The sequence below is a fragment of the Jaculus jaculus genome, chromosome 5, assembly GCF_020740685.1.
Source record: "Jaculus jaculus isolate mJacJac1 chromosome 5, mJacJac1.mat.Y.cur, whole genome shotgun sequence".
NCBI classification, from domain to species: Eukaryota; Metazoa; Chordata; class Mammalia; order Rodentia; family Dipodidae; genus Jaculus; species Jaculus jaculus.
Genome location: NC_059106.1, coordinates 140,284,267 through 140,311,132, shown reverse-complemented (window position 1 = coordinate 140,311,132; position 26,866 = coordinate 140,284,267). Strand labels below are relative to the sequence as shown.

The following is a 26,866-nucleotide window of genomic DNA, read 5'->3' as shown; positions in this document are numbered from 1 at the left end:
CATCCAGTCACTGAAAAGGTCACAGAAGCAGTCATATTTTCATGATTTCTGAGTGAACATCTCATGTTGTGAATTTTTGGAAGCTATCTCAGAACTCAGATTACTTTCTGCTGATATCTGATGTAAATTGTACATTCAGATTATGCTATACCCTGGGGACTTTGTACAGAGACATGAATTTTCCAAAAACAAATTTTGTTTTGGAACTGGTAATCTATGTACATAAAAGAATTTCTAATTTTTCTTGTTTATTAAGACTTTCTAGGAAAAAGTAAAAGTAGGTAAGACATGAAAATAAAACCGTTTTTACTTTTAATTAATTTTTTATTTTTGTTTGTTTATTTGAGAGAAAGAGGCAAACAGAGAGAGAGAGAATGGGTGCTCCAAGGCCTCCAGCCACTGCAAACAAACTCCAGACACATGTGCCACTCTGTGCATCTTGCTTACGTGGGTCCTGGGGAAAGCCTTAACTGCTAAGCCATGTCTCCAGCACCAATTAATTTTTATTAATTTATTTATTTGAGAAAGAGAGAGCAAAGAAATAGGGAGGAAGGGAGGGAGAGAATGGCTGCACCAGGGCCTCTAGCCACTGCAAATGAACTCCAGATATATGTGCCACCTTGTGCATCTGGCATACGTGGGTCCTGGAGAATTGAACCTGGGTTGTAGGCAAGCGCCTTAACCACTGGGCCATTTCGCCAGCCCTAAAAACCTATAGTTTTTAAATGGTTGTCATATTTTAAAAAGTATTTTTATTTTTAAATTTTAGCCTCAAGAGATGGGCTAGAATTTAAAGATTTAAAATAACCTCTGTGTTTTGAATGCAAAATGACAGACACATGAAAAACCCATGATTCACACTTGACACTGTCATGGGTATGGGTTTCACTATTGATGTTATGGTACATGAAGATAACTTAGTTTGTAATCAAAATAAATGTAAAAACACAACTTTTTCTGACTCTTTCCATTTCTGGAAGTTTCTAACAAGACACTTTTTTTTCTGGTCTTTCCACAAGTATATCCTTCTAGACCACTTCTGAGGTTAAAAGGAATAAATATATAATTTGTTTTTTTGATCCCTTAAATTCAACTCATGCAGCTGAACATTTGTTCGTGAGTTATTATACAGCCTCTGCTTTAGTAATCTATCTCCTAACCACAAGCCAATAGAAGACAAACTACCTCAACTTTTCCAACAGAGGGAGGAGCAAAAGTCCATTTTCACAGTAAAACCTGCCAGACGGAGAAGAAATCCAAGAGAAACTCTAATGAATTACAGAATTTCTGTTTTTGGTGAATCTCTGTGCTTTATCTCCTGCTTTTGATTCCAAATGAGAACATACATTTTTCTGTGTTTGATATGCTGGGTCAGATCTGGTAAGATCCTTATTAATAATTTATCTTTTAAAATGTCCTTTAAGATAATTAGTATGGTTTGTATTCTGGTATAACATCATAGTATGAAAAACGCACTATGATTATGGATATACTGAGCTAGGTTTTCATTAAGTAAATTTGTATGTATACATACATGCATGTGTGTATGTGCTTGCTAAATTGAAGTCCTTTGTATTTATTTTTTAGATAATAGTAACTAAAAAGCCTTTGAAAAGAATGTGTAAAAAGAAAATAAGTAAATACACTTAGAAGAAAGAGTAATTAAGAAATAGATAAATTAGTCCAATACTTGAAAAATCATGATTTAAGCTATACCTGGTCTCAATTTTATTTATTTTAATAGCCTTACTTTTGGTGAAAATTCTTGAGTAGGTAAATTATCAGTTATAAAGTAAACAAATTAAGAACACACTCCAAGTTTTTTCTTGTTTTACATAATAAAATCCAAAACTTACTTATGGTAATAAGGAAGAACTGAAATTTTCCTGTCTTTTATTTTGTTGTTAAGGTAATACAGTTTACAAATATAAGTAATACCACTTGGTACTTTTTATGGTAGAACTACTTATTCTACCATGGAATAGAATTACTTGTTGATTGTGGAAGAACAAGTCATTCTACTTTATAGTAATGAAACCACTAGCAATTCTTTTTTTGGCACAAACAGATTCAAAGTTCAAGGTGAATAGTTTTCTAATGGAATCTTATGAACAATTATCTTCTTTTATGTTTTAATCTTCCTAAAAATTTCCAAATATACACTCAAAAAACTTAAAATGTTAGCAAGAAATTAGTCTTATTGCTTTATATTTTAATTTGGATATTTGAGCATTTTTGGAAATGCTCAAATTTTATACTAAAATACAGACCATAGGTAGTAAAATACAGTTTATAATTTACATTTTATTCACTTGCAAATTTTAACAGGCATCTTATGATTGTGCAATGTATAATATTGGCATCCTCAATTTGAAAACCAAGGAAATGTAAAGTCTAGGACTTCTAATAGGAAGTAGAATGATCTCATGTGTCATTCTAATATAGTTTATAATCATTTTGGTAGCATAGTTTACCTTACAAGCTTTATTGGCAGACTTTCTGATTGATGTTTTGACTACACTTAGTTGTGTAAACTTTCAACTGAAAAAACACAGATAAAACTGAAAAATATATTCATCACTTTTAAATTTTATTTATTTGTTTGAGAGAGAATGGGTGCTCCAGAGCCTCCAGCCACTACAAACAAGCTCCAGATGCATGTGTCACCTCATGTATTCAGCTTTACATGGGGACTAGGGAACTGAGTCCTTTGGCTTTGCTGGCAAGCACCTTAGCCACTAAGCTATCTCTCCAGCCTGAAAAATATTTTTATGTCTTTGTTGAAAGTTTTGCTCATGTGTCATGACTACTAAAACTGAACAGTGGAACTTGTAAATATTAATAACAACAAATAGAGAATATAGAAATTAAAATTTTTGAATCTCAATTTAATTTTCACATGCATTTCATTTCTTTAATAGAGATTCTGTGTTATACCACTAATATAGCATATCTCATTCTTGTCAACACTAGAAACCACTGGATAGCTCTGCCTTCTAGAAAAGGAAAAATATTCTGTAAAAACTGAGCATAATCAGGCATTTAAAAATCATAAGTAGAATATAATGCAAGTACAAATTTAGCTCAGCACACCATGTATTTTTTATTTTTTTTAAAGTATTTCATTTAGACTTATCTATGTGTCCAAATAAATATTCCTATTATCAAATTGCACACATATATGCTCATAGAACAGTTGCTAACTCATAGTACTTGCTAAATTTGCAATTTTTATATTTGTTATTATTTATGTTGGAAGCATCAGTCAGTATTTGAGAAGCCAGATAGTAAATGAGTTTTTGATCATATAGTCTGTTTTGCATCCAGCCATTAGTGGGAAAGTAGTAAAAAGACACAGTAGAGGCAATGTGACTCTGTTACCAAACTTTACTTATGGATAATAAAGTTCTTCTTAATTTTACTTTTATTTTATTTATTTATTTGAGAGAGAGGGGTGGAGAGAAGATGGGCACACCAGGGCCTCTAGACACTGCAAACTCCAGATGCATTTGCCACCTTGTACATCTGGCTTTACATGGGTACTAGAGAATCAAACCCAGAGCCTTAGGCTTTTCAGGCAAGTGCCTTAACCAGTAATCCATCTCTGCAGCCATGGTTAACAAAGTTTTAATTGTGCTCTGCCATCTCCATTCCCCTATCACGTTACTGGAGTTCTATTGCCCTTGGTTCTTCTTCCACAAGATAAAAGTAGTTTGTCCAGGGGAACAAAGAGTACTAATGGGAGGGGGTGGGATATTCTTGCTTGAATTGTTCTCAAATCAAATTTAAATTTTTTGACTTAGTTGTAATTTTCACAACATAAAACAGTATTTTTTTTTGTTTTTCTCAATCATTATAAAGGTAAAAGTCATGCTTAGGATCCTAACCAGATTTAGCTCATAAGACATAGTTTGCCAACTCGTAATGTTCCAATGCCTTGGTAGAGATGTTAAAGATTAATTCAGCTTTCCTTTCTCATTTCACAGTTGAGGAAAATGAAATATAGAAAATTATAGTCATAATTGTAAAAATCATAGGCCTTACCCTGTGCAGGATAGTACAACTATCTTATTAAAGTCCAAATTCTTATGTGTAGGATACAGATGAAACCCAAAACTCTGAAACGCTAATACACTCCCGTGATATCTGTGACATGAGCACACTTTGAGTCGCTACAATCTAAGAAGCCACATCATCATAATAGCCGATTTTAAGGCAGTGATCTTTCCAAAACCCACAGGAATCAGTCTACTGTCTAAACAAAGTCATTACATTTTTACAAATTATATCAATTTCTTTCTGATGTGATGATCAATTTCTATTGGCTTATGTTGTAGACAGCTTCCGGTTGCTGAGATGAACTTCCAAACCAGGTACCCTTATGGAGGAAGGGATATTTATTTAAGCTTACAGATCCAGAGGGGAAGTTCCATAATGACAGAAGAAGCTGACCCTTCTCACAGGACCAAGTAGATAGAAAGGGAGAGGCCACAAGCAAAAATTACAAAAGCCATACCACACACAAGCACACTTAGGAATTCCAAGCAGAACTCAGGTACTTTGTGTATTTTTAGATTGGAATTCCAAATCCACCACCAAACCTTAGGGCTGGACCCTAAGATCCACTCAGTGGCATCTCCTCTCGCCAAGTAGCTGGAAATTTAAGAAGCTTTAACAAGACTCCTGAATCTACTGGGGGACATTTGTTCAAACTTCCACAGCCTATTAAAGCCAGGTGCCTACCAGCAACTTTGGTTTATGGTACCAAAGTGCCTTTCCTATAGGAACAATATGAAAGAACATGGATTGCCATGGCAACACTCAGATTCATGTCTGCCAGCTTCTCATCTAGGCCAAATTACTTAGTCTCCAGGACACAGTTTACTTACTTCTGAAGGATAATATTAGTAGAAAGAAGTTGTAATATAAGTTGTAATTCACTGCATAGCTCAGCTCAAAGGAGAGCATATGATATAAATGCCATCTGGCCAATTATAGCACAGTCTAAATTAGGTTAGAATAAGGCTGTGTTTGCTTCCATGTGCATTTTCTCCTTGCTGTAGGCTTTCTCTAGGCACTGTCCATGGACCACTGTGTCAGTCTTGTGGGATACTCATCATGATAGGCATCTGTTCCTCCCAAGTCAAGAGTATTGAAATTGCCCCCCAAAAAACTACTTTCTGAAAAACTTCCCATCTTTTTTATTATATTTTTAAAAATTAATGCTTGAGAATTCTTGACTTAAAGACTTATTAGAAATCTATAATTTTTTTTACTTTTTTAGTAAAATTCATTGTCTATAATTTTCCATATATTTCAAAAATGAACCAATGATTTAATAACTTGAGTTCTTAGTACATGATCAGTAAATGTATGCTTTTGAAATGTCTTTTTTGACAGTTTCAGAGTTAAAGAACCATACTCCTGCCTTTAATTTTGCTTTCTGCTACTAGTCTTCAGAGGCTCTAAAGTTCCATCAGCGTTTTCTGATTTAACTGGCCATATGACTAAACAGACATTTGTCTCACTAGATCAAAGGGGTCCATTGTGTTGGTTCTGTAATTCTCCTAGTCCTAAAGGGACTTTTTTTCTATTATACATAGTTGGACAAGTAAATTAGAACACTCCTGATGAGGTCTTATTTCTGTCACTTAAATTTTTACATAATAAGTTGTGCCATAAAGATTCTTCTACTGACACTTTCAGTATTTAACCCAGAAATGTATTATTTACCCCTTTTGTGTGACATTGGGCCACATAATCCTTTTAAACTTCCTTATCGTCACATATAGAGGAAAAGTGTGGGAAACAAAACAGCACAGGACTTGCATGAAGTGATTATTAAGTAATCATTGTCATTATTATTACTAATATTGTTGCTATGAATAAATCTGTTTTATTTTCATAACTGGGGAAAGAGAGAAAGAAGATTTTCATGCAAACTATTTAGAAATAAAAGCAGGGCTTAAAGAGACTATCCATAGATAATAGATTAAATGTTCTTCGTTGTTGTGTGTAATGTTTAGTGGTGGTTTCTGTGAAGGAGTTTTGAGAACCTCTTTCCTTGGCTTAGACAAGACTAAAACTCACAACGCAGACTGACTGTCCTCCACAGCTTACTGAGTGTGGAACAAGTTTGAAGTCAAAGACTATCATAATAGGAGACTATTTGTTTCCATTCCCCACATTGAAAAGTGAAGAAATATCCACATTTAGTGAAATAATCCAGGCATAGAAAGAACAGCAAGAGCGGCTGGAGAGACAGCTGAGCAGTTAAGGTGTTTGCCTGCAAAGCCAAAGGACCCAGGTTTGATTCCCCAGGACCCAGATACACAAGATGGCACATATTTCTGGAGTTCATTTACAGTGGCTTAAGGTCCTGGCATGCCCATTCTCTCGCCCTCTATCTGTGCCCCTCCCCCAAGTAAATAAATAAATTTCCTTTAAAAAAAATTTTTTAAGTTTCACAATCTGGAGTATTAAAAAAAAAAAAAAATATGTAAGCCGGGCATGGTGGTGCATGCCTTTAATCCCAGTACTCTGGAGGAAGAGGTAGGAGGATCATCGTGAGCTCAAGGCCACCCTGAGACTACATAGAGAATTCCAGGTCAGCCTGAGCTAAAGTGAGACCCTACCTCAAAAAAAAAAAAAAAAAAAAATGAAGCTGAGCATGGTGGCAGTCACCTTTAATCCCAGCACTTGGGAGGCAGAGGTAGGAGGATTGCCATGAGTTCGAGAATTCGAGGCCACCCTGAGACTACATAGTAAATTCTAGGTCAGCCTGAGTGAGACCCTACCTCAGAAAAAAAAAAAAAAAGCTATGAACAACATGAAGCAAACAGCTGACTGTAAAGATGAGAAAAGAATGATGAAAACCACAGGAAGGAAAGGATAAGTGGAAATAGGCTAAGGAAATATTTTCCAGATACAACATTCAGTAAAATGGGAAGAATAAACTCTATTATCTATTACATATTTGAGTGACATCAAATAATAACATATTGTACATTTCATGATAGAAAAGAACATCCTGATGGCTATCATCACTAGAAATGGAAATATATATATATTCAAGCACTATACTGTACCACATACAATTGTATGATTATTATGTGTCAGTTAAAAAAGAAACTAGGCCCAGTTTGGCTCAGGGAATTTTGCAGAAGCAGGGTCGTAAAGATTGTTACAAGCACAGGTTGAGACATTTTGCACAGACATTGCCTCTCTCCCCTCCCCGCCCCCACGCCACCACACACACAATGCATGACCCACAATCCCATGAGGTTGACCTGCATCCCCAAGAGGAAGGCCTCTTCAGAAAGGTGGCAAGGAAGAAGGAAAGGATGGCACCAACATGTGATGTTTACATACAAAATATATCCATATCTAATAATAAAAATAAATTTTAAAAACCAGGGCCTGGAGAGATGGCTTAGCAGTTAAGACACTTGTTTGAAAATCCCCAGGACCCAGGTGTGATTCAATACCCATGTAAGCCAGATGCACAAGGTGGTGCATGCATGTGGAGTTCATTTTCAGTAGCTAGAGGACCTCATGTACCCGTTCTCTCCCACCCTCTCTCTCTTTTCTCTCTCTCTCAAATTAATAAATAAATAAAATATTTTTTAAATACCAAACTGGACTGGAAAGATGACTTAGTAGTTATCCTGATGTCCTGAGTTCAATTCCTCAGTACCCATGTAAGCCCGATACACAAAGTGGTACATAAATCTGGAGTTTATTTCCAGTGGCTAGAGGTCCTGGTATTCTCTCTCTCTCTTTCTCTCGCTCTCTCTTTCTCTCTCTCTCTCCCTGAAAATAAATAAATATATTTAAAGAACAAACTAATAAAAATAACACCAAAATAATGAAGGAGCTGAGGAGCATTTTTGAGGACCTTAAAAATGAAGGACTTCTGAGCATCACAGAAGAAGCTTCAGAACACCCCGTGTCTGAGCTGTGCCTTCCAGGGCACTGTCCGTGGCATGGGACTCATCTTCCTGTTCGCCCCATTTTTACACCATTTGCAACTGTAATGCAAAAATGCATTGCACTGCTACAGCTGGGACAACTTAAAACAGTCATTCGTAACTTTCCCACATATCTGTTTTTTACATACACACTGCTTCCATAATTGGAAATCTAGTATGACTTTCACATTGTCACTGCAATGGTCTGTGAGATCGTTGCCTATGTCCTTATCTTCCTACTCAGCTGACGAGGAAACCACACATTGTTTTTTTGCTATTGAATTTCTCATCACAATACAGGGAGGTATAGCTCAGTGGTAGAGCATTTGACTACACAATACAGTTAATTAGTTTAATCCCTGGAACATCGATTTGTTCTTTTTGCGGGGGGAGCAGAGTTTCAAGGTAGGGTTTCACTCTAGTCCAGGCTGACCTGGAATTCACTATATATTCTCAGGGTGGCCTTGAACCCACGGTGATCCTCCTACCTCTGCCTCCTGAATGCTGGGATTAAAAGCATGCGCCACCATGCCCGGCTTATTTGTTCATTTTTATACAAGTACAAAACTTAATGTTTTTATCTTCTCATATATTTAGTTTATTCACATAACCTTTTTTTTACCATTTTCATTTTTAATTAAATGAAGTCTATTTAAATTATTTTTGGTATGCATGTAGTGTTGTGCTGTGTGTTTGTGTATGCATGTGTGATGAATGCATATGTGTGTGCAGATACAGGCCAGAGAAGGACATTGGATGTCCTCCTGTACCTCTATTTCTCACTTCCTTGAAACAGGGTTTTTCACTGAACCTAGAGCTTCCTCCGTTTTCCAGTTTTGTTCGGATTGTCTGTCCAGCCAAGTGCCAATGATACTCCTGCCTCGCCCACAGTCTCATGGCTGCGGTGGCAAACTTGCGCAGCCACGCCTGGCTTTGTCTGTGAGCGCTGGCTACCAACCTCAGGCCCTCATGCTTGTACAGTACTGTGCCATTTTTCCAGACCTAACTATGTTTCTTATTAGAAAAATAATAAATGAATACTGTAGATAGAGAAAGCATTAAACTGTAGAAAGTAGAGAATTCACATAAAGCATGGATGAACAGAGGAAACGCATAATAACAGAATCTCCACAAAGTACATGCAAGAAATTGGTCTATAGCCTCCCAGTTCTATTACATGATGTATGCATGTATGCATATATATGAATTGTGGTGTATTAGATATATACATGCTACATCCTACTGGTAAAATTGGGATCATATAGGAACACCATAATTTATTTTCTATTCTCTCAATGCCACATATTTTGAACCCTAAATATTTATTGTTTAAAATATTATGTATAGGGCCGAGCATGGTGGTGCACGCCTTTAATCCCAGCACTTGGAAGGCAGAGGTAGGAGAATCTCCGTGGGTTTAAGGCCACCCTGAGAGTACACAGTGAATTCCAGGTCAGCCTGAGCTAGAGGGAGACCCTAGCTCAAAAAAAAAAAACAAAAACAACAACAAAAAAACCCTACAAACACACACACACACACACACACACACACACACACACACACACACATTATGTATTATGTATGGGGGCTAGAAAGATGGCTTAGCCATTAAGGTGCTTGCCTACAAAGCCTAAAGACCCAGGTTTGATTTCCCAGTACCCACATAAGCCAGATGCACAAGGTGTCACATATGTCTGGAGTCTGTTTGCAGTGGCTGCAGACCCTGGCATGCCCATTCCCTTTCTCTGTATCTGCCTATTTCTTTCTCTCTCTTAAATAAATAAAAAATATTTTTTTAAAAATTATGTATACATTGGTGCCAATTATCAATGCATATGATGATAATATGACAAGGGCTAGAGAGATGGCTCAGTGGTTAAGGGGCTTGTCTGCAAAGCCTAAGGACCCGGGTTTGATTCCTCAGTACCCACGTGAAGCCAAACACATAAGTTGGCACATGCATCTGGAGTTTGTTTTCAGTGGCTAGAGGCCCTGGTGTGCCCATTCTCTCTCTCATTTTCTTTCTGTCTCTCCCTCTTTCTCTCTCTCTCTCTCTCTGTCAAATAAACAAATAAGTAAATAAGGCTAGAGAGATGGCTTAGCAGTTAAGGTGCTTGTCTACAAAGTGAAAGGACCCAGGCTCCATTTCCCAGGACCCATGTAAGCCAGATGCATGAGGTGGCATAAGCATCTGGATTTCATTTGCAGCAGCTGGAGGCCCTGGCATACCTATTCTCTCTCTGTCTCCCTCTTTTTCTCCTTCTCTCTTAAATAAATAAATTAATTAAAATTTTTAAATATCAACAGGAAGCCAACTGTTGTAGTTGCCTTTAATTTTTTTAAAAGGAATAAGTAAATAAAATATGATGATACCATTTTAGTTAAAGTTTATTCATTTTTATCATTAAGCATATTTTAATAAGTTTAGGAAACATTTACCTCATAAAATATCTATTTATATCCCTCACTTGATATTCAGTTGGGACATTTTTTCCCCCCTTACTTGCAGTCATTTACATATAACTATACTGGTTTCTTTCCTTAAATTAAAAGTATTTGCATTTTTATGTTTAGCTAGCTTATAGTGGTTTTAAAGAAATTTAAAACTAGACATGGTGGCACACGCCTTTAATTCCAACACTCAGGAGGCAGATGTAGGAGGATTGCTGTGAGTTTGAAACCAAACTGGAACTACAGAGTGAGTGCCAGGTCAGCTTGGGCTAGGGAAAAACTCTATCTCAAAAAAGAAAAAAAAAAAAAAAGGCTGAAGAGATGGCTTAGCGGTTAAGCGCTTGCCTGTGAAGCCTAAGGACCCTGGTTCGAGGCTCGGTTCCCCAGGTCCCACGTTAGCCAGATGCACGCGTCTGGAGTTCATTTGCAGTGGCTGGAAGCCCTGGCGTGCCCATTCTCACTCACTCTCTCTCTGTCCTTCTCAAATAAATAAATAAATAATGACCAAAAAAATTTTAAAAATAAAAATAAAAAAAGAAGGAAAGAAAGAAAAATTTTAAAGTTTTGTGTGTGACATCTACTGGCCTGATACTTTATGTTTTGCTTCTTCTTTTTTATGTCAAAAGGTCATTCCTCAATCTTTGGCTATAATCAATTAACTGTATTTTTCTACTTTGTACAATTTTACTTTCGCGTGCAAAGCCAAAATATAAAGCTAATGAAATACTAGCATTGTTTATTTTCAAAGTCCATTACCTTGGACTGCTCTTAATTACCACAGTTATGTCTAATACGATGCGTTTTCATGGGTCTTCAGTCTTTCGTTTTGCGTATCTATAGTGGCGTGAATATAAAGCATGCATGTGCGTGTGCAGATGCGCACATCCCATGCACACCTGTTTGACTGCCAGAAGAGACTACCCTCCATTGCTTACCTGAGTGCTTTCCTGGAGACAGAGCCTCTCCCTGTACCTGAACCTTCGTTCCAACCCCCAACCCCAGTTACACAGGCTGATCAGGGAATCCAGTGATTTTCCTGTCTCCACCTCCCACACAGGATTGTGGCTACAAGTGCATGGAGCAGCAGCGCCTGGCTTTTTTTGGGTTGGTTGGTTGGTTGGTTGGTATTTATTTGAAAGCGACAGAGAGAGAGAGAGAGAGAGAGAGAGAGAGAGAGAGAGAGAGAGAGAGAGAGAGAGAGAGAGAGAGAGAGAGAGAGAGAGAGAGAGAGAGAGAGAGAATGTGCCCGCCAGGGTCTCCAGGCCCTGCAAACGAACTCCAGATACATGCACCACCTTGACGCCTGGCTTTTTACATGGGTGCTACTGACTGACCTCTATGGGCCCTTATAAGACCCTCATACTTGCATAGCAAGCACTCTTCCCCACTAAGCCATTTCCCAACCGTGGTAGTTTCAATGGATGTCCCCCAGTTCATTCGGGAGTTTCGTTAAAGCTTGTAACTTGGTGTCGCTTGTAGGTGGGTCCTAGGACCCAACCCTAAGGTGTTGGGTGGACCGGGAACTCCAACCTAAAGTTATACAAAATGCTTGCATTCTGCCATTCTGGGTTCCTGCAGTGTGTTTGCTTATGGTAACGGTGGTATTTCTCTGTGTGGACCTATAAACGTGGGCCAGCTTCTTCTGCCATTATAGAGCTTCCCTCTGTCTTTAAGCTTCAGTAAATCCCTTCCTGTCATAACTGTGCCTGGTCTGGAAGTTCATCCCAGCAACCGAAGGCTGTCCACTACAGCACTGGAACACTAGCCCTCTATGGGTCTTTATTCTGCTGTGTTAAAATATCAATCTTTGTTTTAATTTCACAGATTTCCTTATAAGTTATTATAATATAAACAAAGTTTTAATCATAACCCTTATTATCTTCAAGATGTCACTCATCTTTCTTCTAATTTTTTCCATGTACTTTACATCCTCATTTCTACTTGTTTTTAAATTTGTTTAATATGAGAGAGAGGCGGGGGGGGGGGAGTGAGAGAGAGAGAGAGGGAGAGAGAAAAAAATTGGCACACCGGGGCCTCCGACCATTACAAACGAACTCCAGATGCATGTGCCACCATGTGCATCTGTCTTACGTGAGACCTGGAGAATCAAACCTGGGTCCTTAGTCTTCGCAGGAATGCGCCTTAACCACTAAGCCATCTCTCCAGCCCCTGTTTTTTAATTTTTTAACTTTCCTAGTGGTGTGCAGTGGCACATTATTTTGGTACCAAATTACAGTTTTAGATGGCTATTGATGATCATAATTTCTTGAGTTTCTTGGTTATTATGCCAGTCTTCCTTGAAATTGTCTTCAATTCCTTTGCCAAATTATAAAAAGTGTTTTGTCTTCTTATCCATGTGTTCTACACACACACAAACACACAAAATGTGGACACACGTACTCTATATACATATTTCTGACCTTGGTATTAGAGGAGAAGATATGCTTCATTATTAAAAAAGAACAATTCACATTTTGTTTTATACTTATAAAAAAAGGGGGGAAAGTGTGGGCTCAAGTTCCCTTTAGCTGTAGAGCTAGTTAGCCTTGTTACCACTACTGTCAGCCTTCTCAGGGATGTGCTGGACAGCCCGGCTGCTGTCCACGCTTGTTCGTCCACTTTGATTGAGTGAACTTGATGGCTTCTGTTCCTACATCACGTGGAGTAGATCATCTTAAGACTTCATGTGGCTTCTGCATCCATAGGTTTGTAGACAGCAATGGAACCAAGAAAACCCCGATGTAAACTAAAGTTCTTCCTATGAACTGTGGTGTCTTACAGCTTGTTGGTCTCTCATTTCTTCCTTTACTGCCTTCTATGTTTTTATATGATTTTTTGGTAATGAAATGCTTTGGTTCCCTTCTTATTGTATAGATACTTTCTTTGTGGTTTCCATGACAATTACAAATAAAGTACGAAAATTTCCAGCAACCTTGCTCAATGTGATAATGACAATGTCAATCAACCACATAAAAAATCTTTTCTTTAGAAATTCATTCCACGTGGTGGTTTAATTCGGGTGTCCCCCATAAACTTATGTGTTCCTGATTGCCAAGTCCCCAGTTGATGGCAACTTGGGAACTGGAGGCTCCTAGAGACGATGTATTTTTGGGGGTGGGCTTATGGGCCTCCCTTTGCCAGTGTCTAGCACATTCTCCTGTTGCTGTTGTCCATCAGATGTTGGCCAAGAGGTGATGTCCACCTCTGGCCATGTCATCATTTCCCCCTGACATTATGGAGCTTTCCCTCGACTCTGTAAGCCAAAATAAATTCTTTCCTCCCACAAGCTGTTCTTGGTCCAGGTGTTTTCTGCCAGCAATACAAAGCTGACTGCAACTCTCCATCTACTTTACATTACTAGTGATAAAATTCACTTCCTGACCCGGGTGTGGTGGTGCACACCTTTAATCCCAGCACTCGAAAGGCAGAGGTAGGAGGATCACCATGAGTTTGAGGCCACCCTGAGGCTACATAGTGAATTCCAGATCAGCGTGGGCCAGAATGAGACTCTACCTCGAAAACAAAAAAAAAAAAATTCACTTCCTACATATTGTGGCTCATATAACATAGCTGTCATTGTTTTATGCATTTCTTTTCAATCTTGTGGAAAATTAAAGATGAATTTACAAATGAAAATTATAATCATACTGTTTTATTTGTCGTGTATTTGTCTTTGGATAACTTTGTATTTCTGTATGATTTCATGTTAACTGTCTAATATACTTTCATCTCAACCTGAAGAGCTATCATGTGCATTTCACATAGGCTGCATTTAGTGGTAATGAACCTCTAGCTTTTGTTCTTCTGAGAACATTATGATTTGTCCTTTTTAAATATTTTTTTATTTATTTGAGAAAGAGCAAGAGAGAGGTATGCTGGGGCCTCCAGCCACTGCAAATGAACTCCATAAGCGTGTGCCTCCTTGTGCATCTGGCTTATGTGGGCTCTTGGAAATAGAACTGAGGTCCTTTGGCTTTGCAGGCAAATGTCTTAATCGCTAAGCCATCTCTCTAGCCCTGTCCTTTATTTTTGAAGGATAATTGTGCAAGTACATTATATTTTTTAATTTAATTTTTTTCTAGTCCTAAAATTTATCAGAATTCAATCGATTAAATGTTCTTTTCTGAGCCGGGCGTGGTGGCGCACGCCTTTAGTCCCAGTACTTGGGAGGCAGAGATAGGAGGATCACCATGAGTTCGAGGCCACCCTGAGACTCCATAGTAAATTCCAGGTCAGCCTGGGCGAGAGTGAGACCCTACCTTGAAAAACGACCAAAAAAAAAAAAGTTCTTTTCTGGAGTTAATCCAAGGGATGTATTATAAAATAAATAATAATGGCTACATGGTAATTACACCTAATAACAATGCATTGTGTTCTTCTTCAGACTTTAAATAGCATATATTCATTGTTTAATATGCTGAGTTTCAGTATAAAAGTTTCATGCTTGTATATTATGTACTTTGCTTTTACTCACACACTACCTCCCTCCCCCCCCGCCCCCCCCCCCCCGCCCCCGCCATCACCACAGCCCTATCTCTGTCTCTTCCTCCTGCTGCTGCTTTCCAGGATAAGGTTAAAGGCACATGAAGATGTGCACACACACACACACTTATGTTCTTTTTTAATTGTGAAAAATATACTTACCTCTCTTTTAATTCTTTATTTTATTTTTATTTATTTGAGAGAGGAAGAGTGAGAGAGGAAGGGAGGGAGAAAGGGAGGGAAAGGATGGGCCCTTCAGGGCCTCTAGCCACTGCAAATGAACTCCAGATGCATGCACCACCATATGCATCTGGTTTTATGTGGAGACTAGGGGTAAAGCCTGGGTCCTTAGATATTGCAGGCAAGCCTCTTAACTGATAAGCCTTCTCTCCACCTCTGTGTTCCTCCTTTAAATAGCTACTTCTTAGTTTTGCAAAAGCTGATATTTTGTTTTGCTTTGGTTTGGTTTGGTTTGTTTTGGTTTGGTTTGTGTTTTGAGGCAGGGTCTTATTCTAGCCTAGGCTGACCTGAAACTCATTATGTAGCTGAGATTGGCTGTAAGCAAACATGAATCTTCCTACTTAAGCCTCCTTAGTACTGGGTTTAACTGGATGAGCCACATACCCAGCTTGAAATTTGCCTTTATATTTTTTTAATTTGCCTTTTTGACAGCCTAGTTTTTATAGTTATATAACTGCTTACAGGACATATATGTGTTTATTGTAATTTCATTATTTTGCTTTCTAGTTTAGGTATTCTCTTTTTAATTTTTTGTCTTTTTATAGATACACTGTTATAATTTTATATATTTTTTTAATTTGTATTTGTGTGTGTGTGTGAGTGTGTATGTGTGCGTGCACGTGCACACGCACCCATGCTCACCAAGGCCTCTTGCTGCTGAAACAAACACCAAATACTTGTGCCACTTTTTGTGCATGGCTTATGTGAGTAGTTTGGGAATTGAAGCCTGGCCAGCAGGCTTTGCAAACACGTGCTTTTAACTACTGAGCCATCTTTTCAGTCTCCATGCTTGTATGTTTTCTAGTGTAAAGAAATGTATGTGTTCTGTTTTACATGGTATAGCAGTTAACATTTTGTTTTCTGTGCCATTTAAATCTCTTATCTATGTTTGGAGTTAAAATGGACATCTTGTAATTCCTTCAATTAAGGACTTTTCTATTACTTCTAACCTACATTATTCCTATTAGCAAAAATTAGACATGTAAGAATAACTTAATTTTTTGTGTTACCTGGTTTATAACACTTAAATCAATGATTCCACTCACAATCAATCTTTTTAAAATATTTCCTTCATCTGTATTCATTTATTTGAAAGAGAAAAAGAGGCAGGGAGAGAGAATGGGTGTGTCAGAGCCTCTAGCCACTCAAACGAGCTCCAGACACATGCACCACCTTGTGTATCTGGCTTACCTGGGTCCTGGGTAATTGAACTTGGGTCCTTTGGCTTTGCAGACAAATGCCTTGACTGCTAAGCCATCGCTCCAACCCCGACTTTTAATCTTTGTATAGTGGAAGTTTCTATGAATCTTATTTCTAGTAAGTCCAACATTTTAAATTAAAAAATTATAATAACAAATGTAACATATGATTTGGGAATGTGTCTTTCAGAAAAGGAATAAAATTATTAAGCTTAAAACCATTCCACTTATTCATTATGCTTTTTCTGTCTCGTGTATTGTTTCATTAGTTAGTTTTCAGTTAAAAAATGAAGTTGTCATTACTTTGTTTGTAGCCTGTCTTTTCTGCCTTGTTGTTTTTAGGATATTTTAATCTTTCAACAAAATCCAAACCTGCTCGTGAGTATAATTAACTGATTTTTCTCTACATTTTAATGAGCCTGTTCAGTTTGTAAACCCTGATATTCAATCATTTCCTTAATTATTATTAAGGAAATCATTATTATTATTATTACTTATTACAGCTTCTGTCCTCTCCTTTACCCTCACTTCCCCTCCACCAAGGAAAAATAACAATTTTATTCATATTATCATATTCCATTCTATAATTATGCTCTCTTCATAATTTTAATACCTTTTCTTTCTAATATAAGAAGAGGAACTTTCAATATTTTATAGCATTTTGTGTGTATATTATAGGGTGTGCTCTTGTATATGTGTAAACATGTGTGTGCGTGTAGGCACACCTGCATGTGCATGTGCATGTGAGTGTGGAGGCCAGAGCTCAATGTTGGGGATCTTCCTCAATTGCTCTCCACCTTTTGAGACAGGAACTCTCACTGCACCTGAGATTTACCAGTTCTGCTGGTCTAGCTAGCCAGCTTGTCCTGTGAATCTGCCTGTGTCCCTCTTCTGCGTGCTGGGATTACAAGCAGTAGCCACTATGCTGATACCGGCAATGCAAACTCAGTTCTTCAGGTTTGCACAGCAAGCTCATGTATACAGAGAGGTCATCTAACTCAATTGCATTTTTGCTTTTCCTCAACTATGATACTTATTTCTATCGTTGTTTATTTTTATGTGTTTATTTGAGAGAGACAGACAAAGAGGCAGAGAGAGAGAGAGAGAATGGGTGCACCAGGGCCTCCAGCCACTGCAAACAAACTCCAGACGCATGTGCCACCTTGTGCATCTGGCTTATATGGGTTCTGAGGAATCGAACTTGGGTCCTTTGGCTTTTCAGGCAAGCACCTTAACCAGGATCTTTGGCCTTTACAGGCAAATGCTTAGCCACTAAGCCATCTCTCTACTCCTAATACTTATTTTTAATTCATTTAATGCTGGTTTGTTTGTTTTGTTGTTGTTTTGAGACAGCTCTGTAGCTGAGGATGACCTTGACCTTCTGACCCTCTCCCTCCACCTCCATAATACTGGAATAGTTCCTACTTTATATGATGTTAGAGAGCAAACCCATGGCTTTGTGCATATTAGACAAGCACATTGCCAACTGAGCTACATGCTCAGCCTAGGTCATATTTTTATTTTATTTTATTTTTATTAACAATTTTCATATGTGTACATAATGTTTTTTTCTATTTGTGTTTTTTTTTTTCAAGGTAGAGTCTCGCTCTAGCAAGACTATGTAGTTTCAGGGTGGTCTCAAACTCACCATGATCCTCCTACCTCTGCCTCCTGAGTGCTGGGATTAAAGGCATGAACCACCATGCTGGGCTTTTGTATGTTGATTATAACCCCTCCCATTAGCAACTACAAAAACTCAACTAGTACCATTTTTACTTTGATGATGTGGTGGGGGGGGGGTGATACTGAGCTTAATTATGGCTGCCTGCGTGAGCTTAGGTAAGGGAGTACTTATCAGCCACATGCAATTTATCATTTCTGTTATTGCTTTTTGTCCTCAATAAATTTTCTCTTAATAACTTCCAGCTCCTGTTTTTTGAAATGAGAATCTTCTTGCATCTTAAGTGAGGATGCTCTAGAAAGTTTTAGGTTTGAGGTGAAGTTCAGGGTCATGATTCTATTCAGTTTGACCAGCATAGGGAATACTTAGAACCACCATGATTCAATTTTTCTCCTCTTCACTTCCTTATTCTCTATTAATTAAGATACATGCAGTTTCAAAATCTTAACTCTTCTAAGTATATCTCAATGTCAGTTTGGGAAGACAGGGAATACAGTGTAGGTCTGAGATTGCCCTCATTGCCTTCCTCCTTTTGCTTCCTCTGAGTAACTGTGACAATACTTTAAAATTAGAATTATTATAAACATTTTTATGTCCAATATTAAAATAATATTTTTCAGTTATTTTTTTTTTCTGTTTTCCTGTAGTACTGGGATAGACTCTTAGAGTGGAATTACTAAGATGAAGTTTACTGACCCTTTCATCAGTTTTTCATATGCACTGACAAATGCCTTTCTTAAATCATCTTACTAAAGTTTGAGAAACAATATCAACATTCATTTCATAAAAAAATAGAACCATTTGCTTATGAAAAATTTTAATTTTGAAAATCTATGAAGAATAAAACATAAAGGTAGCATTATTTTGACTTTCTTATTTTACTTTCTGCTCTTGATTTTTCTAGACTAGGTAGATAAATGGCTGAGTGGAATGATAGATAAGTGGATACTAGATAGATTTTTGTGCCATTATACATAATCCTGAGTTTAATATCTTTGTAATTATTACAAGATGTTTATTTCATTGATGTGGCTCTCAGAAAAAAGACATATTTTCAAGATTATGTGTATATAATATACATATCCAAGATATGCACATACATACCGTATTTCAAACCAATGTTGTGCCCTTCTACACTCTCAGATTTGTGTACATGAAAATTTACACTTGTACTATCTTGAACAGGTCCTTGCTATGTAGACAAGGCTAATTGAGCTTCAGATCCTTTTTCCTCAGCTTCTCAAACTCAAGGATTATAGGAAAGCAATAGAAGGAAATGAGTTTTTATTGTCAGTCAGCTAGGGAAAATGACCCCTTATTGTTTTGATTTGTATCCACTTGACAAACTGTGAGGTAAATGTGTTTTCCTCTGTTGTTTATTATTCACATATAAATAGTCTTCTGTAAAGATTTTGTTAAAGTTCATAATCAGCTTATCTACATTTATTTGTATGCTTACCACTTCATTGATATTTCAGTCACATTTGTTATTTTCTATTTTTTCTTTTTTTTATTTTAGAAACAGAGAGAGAGAGAGAGAGAGAGAGAGAGAGAATAGGTGCCCCTGGTCCTCAGCCACTGAAATCAAACTCCAGATGCTTTTGCCACCTAGTGGGCATATGCAACCTTGCACTTGCCTCACCTTCGTGAGTCTGGCTTATATGGGATCTGGAGAGCAGAAGGTGGATCCTTAGGCTTCGCAGGCAAGCGCCTTAACCGCTAAGCTATCTCTCCAGCCCTATCTTCTATTTTTTAGCAAAATATTTCTTAATTTTAACCAATCCCATTTAATTTTTATTACAATGTTTAGAAAGTCTCTTTCTATTTTTTAAATTACTTCTGTTAGCATACATAGAATTGAGTTTCATTATGGTGTTTACAAACAAAATTTTTCTCTTCCCCCTTTCCTCTCCCCTTCTCCCATCATAACCATCTTTCTGCTTTCATGACACATATTTTTTAAACATTTCAGTTGTTCAGTAAATTATATTAATGTGCTAACAAAATGGAGTTCCTCTACTTTTCAAGTTCAATTCTTTTGTGTAATAGTAATAAGAATTCAATATCATTCCAATGGTCCACTTGATTTATTTTCTTTTTTAATTTCAGAGAATAAAAAAACATGCCTTGAATTCTCTAAGCTAAATATAAAGGATTCCTTTGTAGATTTGTTTAGACCCAGATTAAAGGTAATACTGTTGATGTACTCCAGGAAAAATATACACTGTGCTGAGCCATTGTTTGACCAAAATAACACACTTAATATCAATTTCAATACTCAAAAGAAAACTGCTTGGATTATTCATGGATACAGACCAACAGGTTCCACCCCTACATGGCTTCAGAAGTTTCAAAGCACTCTGTTGATGGAAGAAGACATGAATGTAATTGTAGTAGATTGGAGCCAGGGTGCTACAACTTTTATTTACAATCGAGCAGTTAAAAACACCAGAGTGGTTGCTGACATCTTGAGTAAGTCCATTATAAATCTTGTGGTAAGTCTGAAATTTTCAATGCATCATACAATTTAAAGCATGTTATATAAAACTACTATGTACTACTACTATACTTTTTTTCATAAGAATTTGAAATTATTTCTTTGATGTACTTATTTATTTAAATAAGTTTGACACACTTATTTATTCAAATCATTCTAAAAATTTTAAACTCCAAGATCCTGAATTCAGAATGAAGTAGTGATCATAGGTGGGCAGAGGAAATTAACTGTATAGTCATTATATTCTCTATGTATCTTTTCTAAGATTTCTAAGCTATGGCAAATATGTTTATAGTCAAATGTAAATTGGTAAGCATGAGGGGAGAGCCACTTGGGAAACACCACGTCATTGAATGAAGACTTCATTTCTACTTGTGATTGCTTAAGGTTGAGATGGATCAAATAAGTTCATTCCCATTCTGGGTCTGTGTTTTGAATGATTCTTGTTTACTAGGTCAACCCTTCTGGGGGTCCACATCTGTCCTGAGAAGTGATAGTGATGGGTACTTGAGAGAAGAAAGGATTATATTTGATTTGTGGGGCCTTCTTGGGCTTAAAAGTCACATTTCTATTGTGTTAGACTTCTAAACCTGTACTAAATTGAGCAAGCATACCAAATACAAAGAACATCGCGTAAAATGAGTGGGAGTAGACTGGAGAAGTCAAAGCCAAATCTACCACTGTCACCTACGCAAATTTGACCACTCACTTTGTCCATTGGTGCTATGTTTATTTATATATTTCAGATAACATAATTTCATGGCGTTCATATCAATATTAGCATAGAAGATATATTTATCTGCATATGTGTATAAATGTATGTGTTTAACCAAAGGTAACAGTATTTATTTAACAAAATCAATTTTTAGTAACATTTTCAGATCTCCAAATTTAGGGAAAAATCAGACAATTCTTATAGAAAGGTAGAGGTAACAATTGACTCAGAGGTGATACTGTCTATAAAGATGAATAAATGATTTTTTCTAGTTATAGTCATCTTTAGCATGGACCTCAAATGTGAAAAATATGAAGTAGAATTTTAGGAACAAATGATAGCATAAGGTAAAATTTCAAAATAACCCCTCTACTTGCAAAGGATTTATAGGAGTAAAGATTTAAAAAAAAAAAAGATAGTCTTTCTGAAGTTCAGAGAATGGTCTGAGTTTTAGGGCATTGCTCTGAGGAAATTGAAAACATTACTACCTTGTGCTGGGATAGTATAATGTGAGTCCAGCTTTTCAATGGTAGCAAATGTTCTATAACTTTTCTAAGCTTTCAGACGTGTCATGGGGTAGTCGGGACCAGGGTCTGCACACCAGTCTCTTATTAGCTCTCTGAGATGGTGGCTGAAAAAATCCACCTCTCATAAAATCCTAATGCCCCCTCCCTGAATCTAGGGGCTATTCATACCTTGTCCTTAGAGATTATTTTCCATTATACCCAGCCTGTGATAAGAGAAAATATTTAAACTCCATGGACTCCATTTTATCACCTCAAAAGTAAGAATAATTTTACAATCTTATCAGTTGTGCTAAAAGTTTTGCCACAATCCAGAGAAAACAAAGGCTGTTTAAGCATACAATTTATAACCAAATGGATCTGGCCTGGGTCTTGATCCATTTGAGCTGCTCTTTTTTTTTTTTTTTTTTTTTGGTAGGGTCTCACTAGGTTGACCTGGAACTGCTTGTCTACCAGGTTGGTCACTCCTATTTCTGTAACTTAAGTGGTAGGATTATAGGTGGCAGCTGCCACACCTGACTTGAACTGTTTTAATAAAATTCAATTGATACAATTTAGAAACTCTGAATTTATCTATCACAGTTACATAAGCTGAGAATTACAAGAGCAAGGTCTCAGCAGACTCTGGTAAAGATGGTTGGTGCCTTCCTTACCAGAGCACTAAAGCCACTCTTTAATGCTCCAAGTGCATGACAGAATCCCCTTAGCCAAAGCTTGCCCTCAAGGGTGAGCATTTCAGAATATTAGTTTGAGGGATAACAAACATTCAGATGAAAGTAACTTGAAACCTATCTTCTTTATATGTAGTTTTGTGCAAAATTTTAATCTCTTCACCTCCTTGATAGTACGGAAATTCACTGGATATTATTTATTTACTATTAAATAGATGAAAGGAACAGTTTTAGAAAATAAAATAGAAATGAGTAACTCATAGGAAAAATGGAAATAATAAATTTGAAAATTATAAAACACATATTAAAGTATCTAACATAAAGTATGCACAGAATCATGTGTTATTATTTCATGATTAAATGTTTTGATAATTATATACTATTTTGAACATGTCTTTTACATAATAAGTGGTTAAGTTTTTAAATTCATTAGTAATTTAATGATTTTAGCAAAAATTAGTGGAGAAAATTCAGATACTTCATGACATAATAGAACAAAATTATAAAGTCCTCTTTTCTATGTTGCAGAAATGGGTTAAACTAGAATCGATAATGAATTTTAGAGTATTGATATATGAAGCACAATTCATAACTATCCAAAATGAAAATTAGTACACTATGTTTTCAATTACAGAGTCATGGAGCATCTCTCGACAGTTTTCATTTTATAGGCATGAGTTTAGGTGCTCATGTGAGTGGCTTTGTTGGAAAAAAATTTAGTGGCCAAATAGGAAGAATAACAGGTAAAGATACATTTTAATAAAATTTTTGTTATAGCCCAGCTTTAACCACCAGACATTATCCCATTTAAAATCTGACAGGGGGCTGGAGAGATGGCTTAGTGGTTAAGCATTTGCCTGTGAAGCCTAAGGACCCCGGTTCAAGGCTCCATTCCCCAGGACCCACGTTAGCCAGATGCACAAGGAAGCACATGAGTCTGGAGTTCGTTTGCAGTGGCTGGAAGCCCTGGCATGTCCATTCTCTCTCTCTCTCTCTCTCTCTCTCTCTCCCTGCCTCTTTCTCTGTCTGTCACTTTCAAATAAGTAAATAAAAATAAACAAAAAAAAATATTTTAAAATCTGACAGGGGCTGGAGAGATGGCTTAGCAGTTAAGGCATTTGCCTGCAAAGCCAAAGGACTCAGATTTGATTCTCCAGGACCTCATAAAGCCAGATGCACAAGGTGATGCATGTGTCTGGAGTTTGCAATGTCTAGAAGCCCTGGCATGACCATTGTCATTCTCTCTCTCTCTCTTCTCTCTCTCTCTCTCTCTCTCTCCATATATATATGTGTGTGTGTGTCTGTGTGTGTGTGTATGTATGTGTGTGTGTATGTATTTCTATCAAGCTCTTTCTCTTTCAAATAAATAAATAAAAATATTTTTAAATCATACAGTTACAATACTTAAGCAATAGAAATTACACATGAACAACTATTTTTTTCTATATTCAAATTTGCCTTTATTTTTGACTACAAATTAAGTTCAAATATTGGTTTTTATTTCTAGAATGTAAAGCCTTCCTTGGTTCTACACACAGCATATGTTATTAAGATGGACATATAAGGAAAAGGTCTATTTCTATAGCTCTGTATAAATTTCAAGACTTTGTGAGGCTACATGGGAAAATTTAGACCAATAATAAAAACTACATTATTAATTGGCAAAGACTGCAGCTATAATGTATTTTAATTTCCTTAAACATCTTACTTGAATATTCATGTATCAGGAGTGGATACATAAACTTAAAGTATTCTGGCTTCCTGCTTCCCTCATATCCCATTATTATATTACTGCATTCAGAAAACTCAGTAACCACACAAGGCTGATAAATTTGTGGTCCTTAGTGAAATTTCAAAAAAGAAGTGAAATAATTTGGCAGGCGTGGTGGTGCACACCTGTAATCCCAGCACTGGGAAGGCAGAAGTAGGAGGATTGCTGTGAGTTTGAAACCAGCCTGAGTCTACATAGTGAATTCCAGGTTAGCCTGGGCTAAAGCAAGACCCTTCCTCGAAAAGAAGGAGGAAGAGGAGGAGGAGGAGAAAAGGAGAAGGAGAAGAGAAATAACTTGTATGGACATGTGGGTTTTCTTACCTGTAGTTACTGACTCCCCATACCAGGCAGCAATCAGTCTTTAAAAGGCTAAAAAACATGGAGACTCCATGTCAGAAATTTGACAGTAGGAGAGAGGTAGGCTTGCCAGACAAATGAGATAAATAAAATAGTAATAATAGAAGGACCTGAAGTGAACACATATATTTTATTGTTAAATTATCTTTCTCATTTATTTTTATTTATTTATTTGAAAGTAACAGACAGAGAAAGAGGCAGAGAGAGAGAATAGGCACACCAGGGCCTCCAGCCACTGCAAACTCCAGATGCATTCGCCACCTTGTGCATCTGGCTAAAGTGGGTCCTGGAGAATCGAGCCTCGAACCAGGGTCCTTAGGCTTTACAGGCAAGTGCTTAACTGCTAAGCCATCTCTCTAGCCCCTTAAATTATCTTTAAAATATCACTGATTTTTCCTCTAGAAGCTGAATTTTCTGCCCCCTTTCTTGGATACACTTCAAATAGATCATAAGTCTAGAACTTTTGTTTTGAATTTAAGATATGGAACAATGTCCAAACACCATTTGACATCAAAGTTGACAAAAAGTATTCACATCATGAAGGTCTTTGCTATTTACAAAATTTAATTTACCTTTGGACATGTTTGAAGAGGTTAAACTGAAATTATAAATACATATTTTGTTTATGATTCATAATAACATTAAGCATATAATACAATAATGTAGTAAAACCTGACTACATTGATGGTTTTTTTTCTCACAATGCAGGTCTTGACCCTGCTGGGCCAAAATTTTCTGGAACACCACCAAATAGCAGACTAGATTATACTGATGCAAAGTTTGTGGATATCATTCATTCTGATGCTGAAGGTAAAAGCTGTCTTAGGATTTAGTCATGTAAGAACAAAATATGAAATGTAGATGCTAAGCAAGATGTTTGAAGTTGGGTTGTAGGTAAAATTTCTTCAGCTTAATGTTTGTTGTTGCTGATTTTCATTGCCAAATAACATTTGCCTCATCTTTGTTCTCTTCAATTTTCAAGAAGAGTAATGTTATTATAAAAAATGAAATTTTAGTTGGGCATGGTGGCCCACGCCTTTAATCCCAGCACTCAGGAGGCACAGGTAGGAGGATCACCATGAGTTGAGGCCACATTGAGACTCCAGAGTGAATTCCAGGTCAGCCTGGGCTACATTGAGACCACACCTCAAAAAAAAAAAAAGAGAAAGAAAGAAAGAAATTTTAAGCAGGGCGTGGTGGTGGACTCCTTTAATCCCAGCATTCAGGAGGCTGAGGTAAGAGTATCGCCATGAGTTTGAGGCCACCCTGAGACTACAAAGTGAATTCCAGGTCAGCCTGGGCTAGAGTGAGTCCCTACCTCAAAAAACCAGAAGAAAAAAAAACTGAAATCTTAGAGCTGAAGAGATGGCTCATCATACTTAGAAGACTGACATTCTTTGCTCTAATCCCCAAACTGAGTAGATTGTGGAATATAAACAGGGATTGTCTGGTGCTTCCTTGGAATCTGGGGACTTTAAATGAGGTCATCACTGAAGTTGGCTTTTGTCGTTCTGTATATGCTGAACACCTCCATTCTGTGGCCCATGGAGAATGTGTTCAGTGATCACATGTCTCTCTAATATCTTATGGATTATAGTACTGAATAAGAAGTTTCTTATACTCAAAGCCAAAGCATTTCCATCTTACTTAGCAGCAAGATTTTATTTCTAAATGTGATACCCTTTATAATTTGTATTGCCCTACTTGGTTATATGCTGCTAATTGGTGATGGACTCAGAATTTTAAATGTCACCAGTGCCCCATAGATCTAGAGGTTTACAGAAGCCCATACGTAATAGCTGCACACTTGCATGCTGCACGCCACCCTGGCCCAGGCTGCTTTGGCAGAGGCAGGCAGCATGCTTCATAGACTGTGCTCTTGAGTGAATCTAACATCAACAATCCCAACGCAACATCATCCAAAATGAAAACCAAGCATCCTGCTGACCTAAAAGGCTTTCTACAAACTGAATTTTTGCCTTCTGACTGTGCCTCTCGCGTGTTATGTTTTAGCCACGCTATCTCTGTAAATACCCCAAGGCTGCTCACATACATCCATTTGGTTCTGTGTGTCCTACCTTTCTAGTCTTTGTACAACTCCAACTCTCCAGTGAGAAATTCTCCAGCCAAACTATTTAAAAGCACGAGTACCACCTTTGCTGGTTGTCTTCTGTCCCCCTATTCCAGTGATTTTTTTTTTCTCCATAGACTGATAGTCATCTGATGTATTATAAATTTTTTCAAGGCAGGGTCTAACTCTAGTTCAGGTTGGCTTGTAGACCCAGGCTGGTCTCGAACTCACGGTGAT

At 37.2% G+C, this 26,866-nt stretch overlaps 1 protein-coding gene across 1 annotated transcript in view; it reads left to right on the top strand.

The window, feature by feature from the left end:
* Positions 1-1,362: 1,362 nt before the first annotated feature.
* Lipi (lipase I) overlaps positions 1,363-26,866 on the top strand; it is a gene marked incomplete at its 5' end in the record, with an annotated part of 46,815 nt that continues 21,311 nt past the window's right edge. Inside the window, 4 exons of the mRNA XM_045149186.1 lie at positions 1,363-1,380; positions 20,309-20,518; positions 23,065-23,173; positions 25,267-25,368. Of these exons, the coding sequence (XP_045005121.1) occupies positions 1,363-1,380; positions 20,309-20,518; positions 23,065-23,173; positions 25,267-25,368 (439 nt within the window). The remainder of the gene's footprint in view (positions 1,381-20,308; positions 20,519-23,064; positions 23,174-25,266; positions 25,369-26,866) is intronic.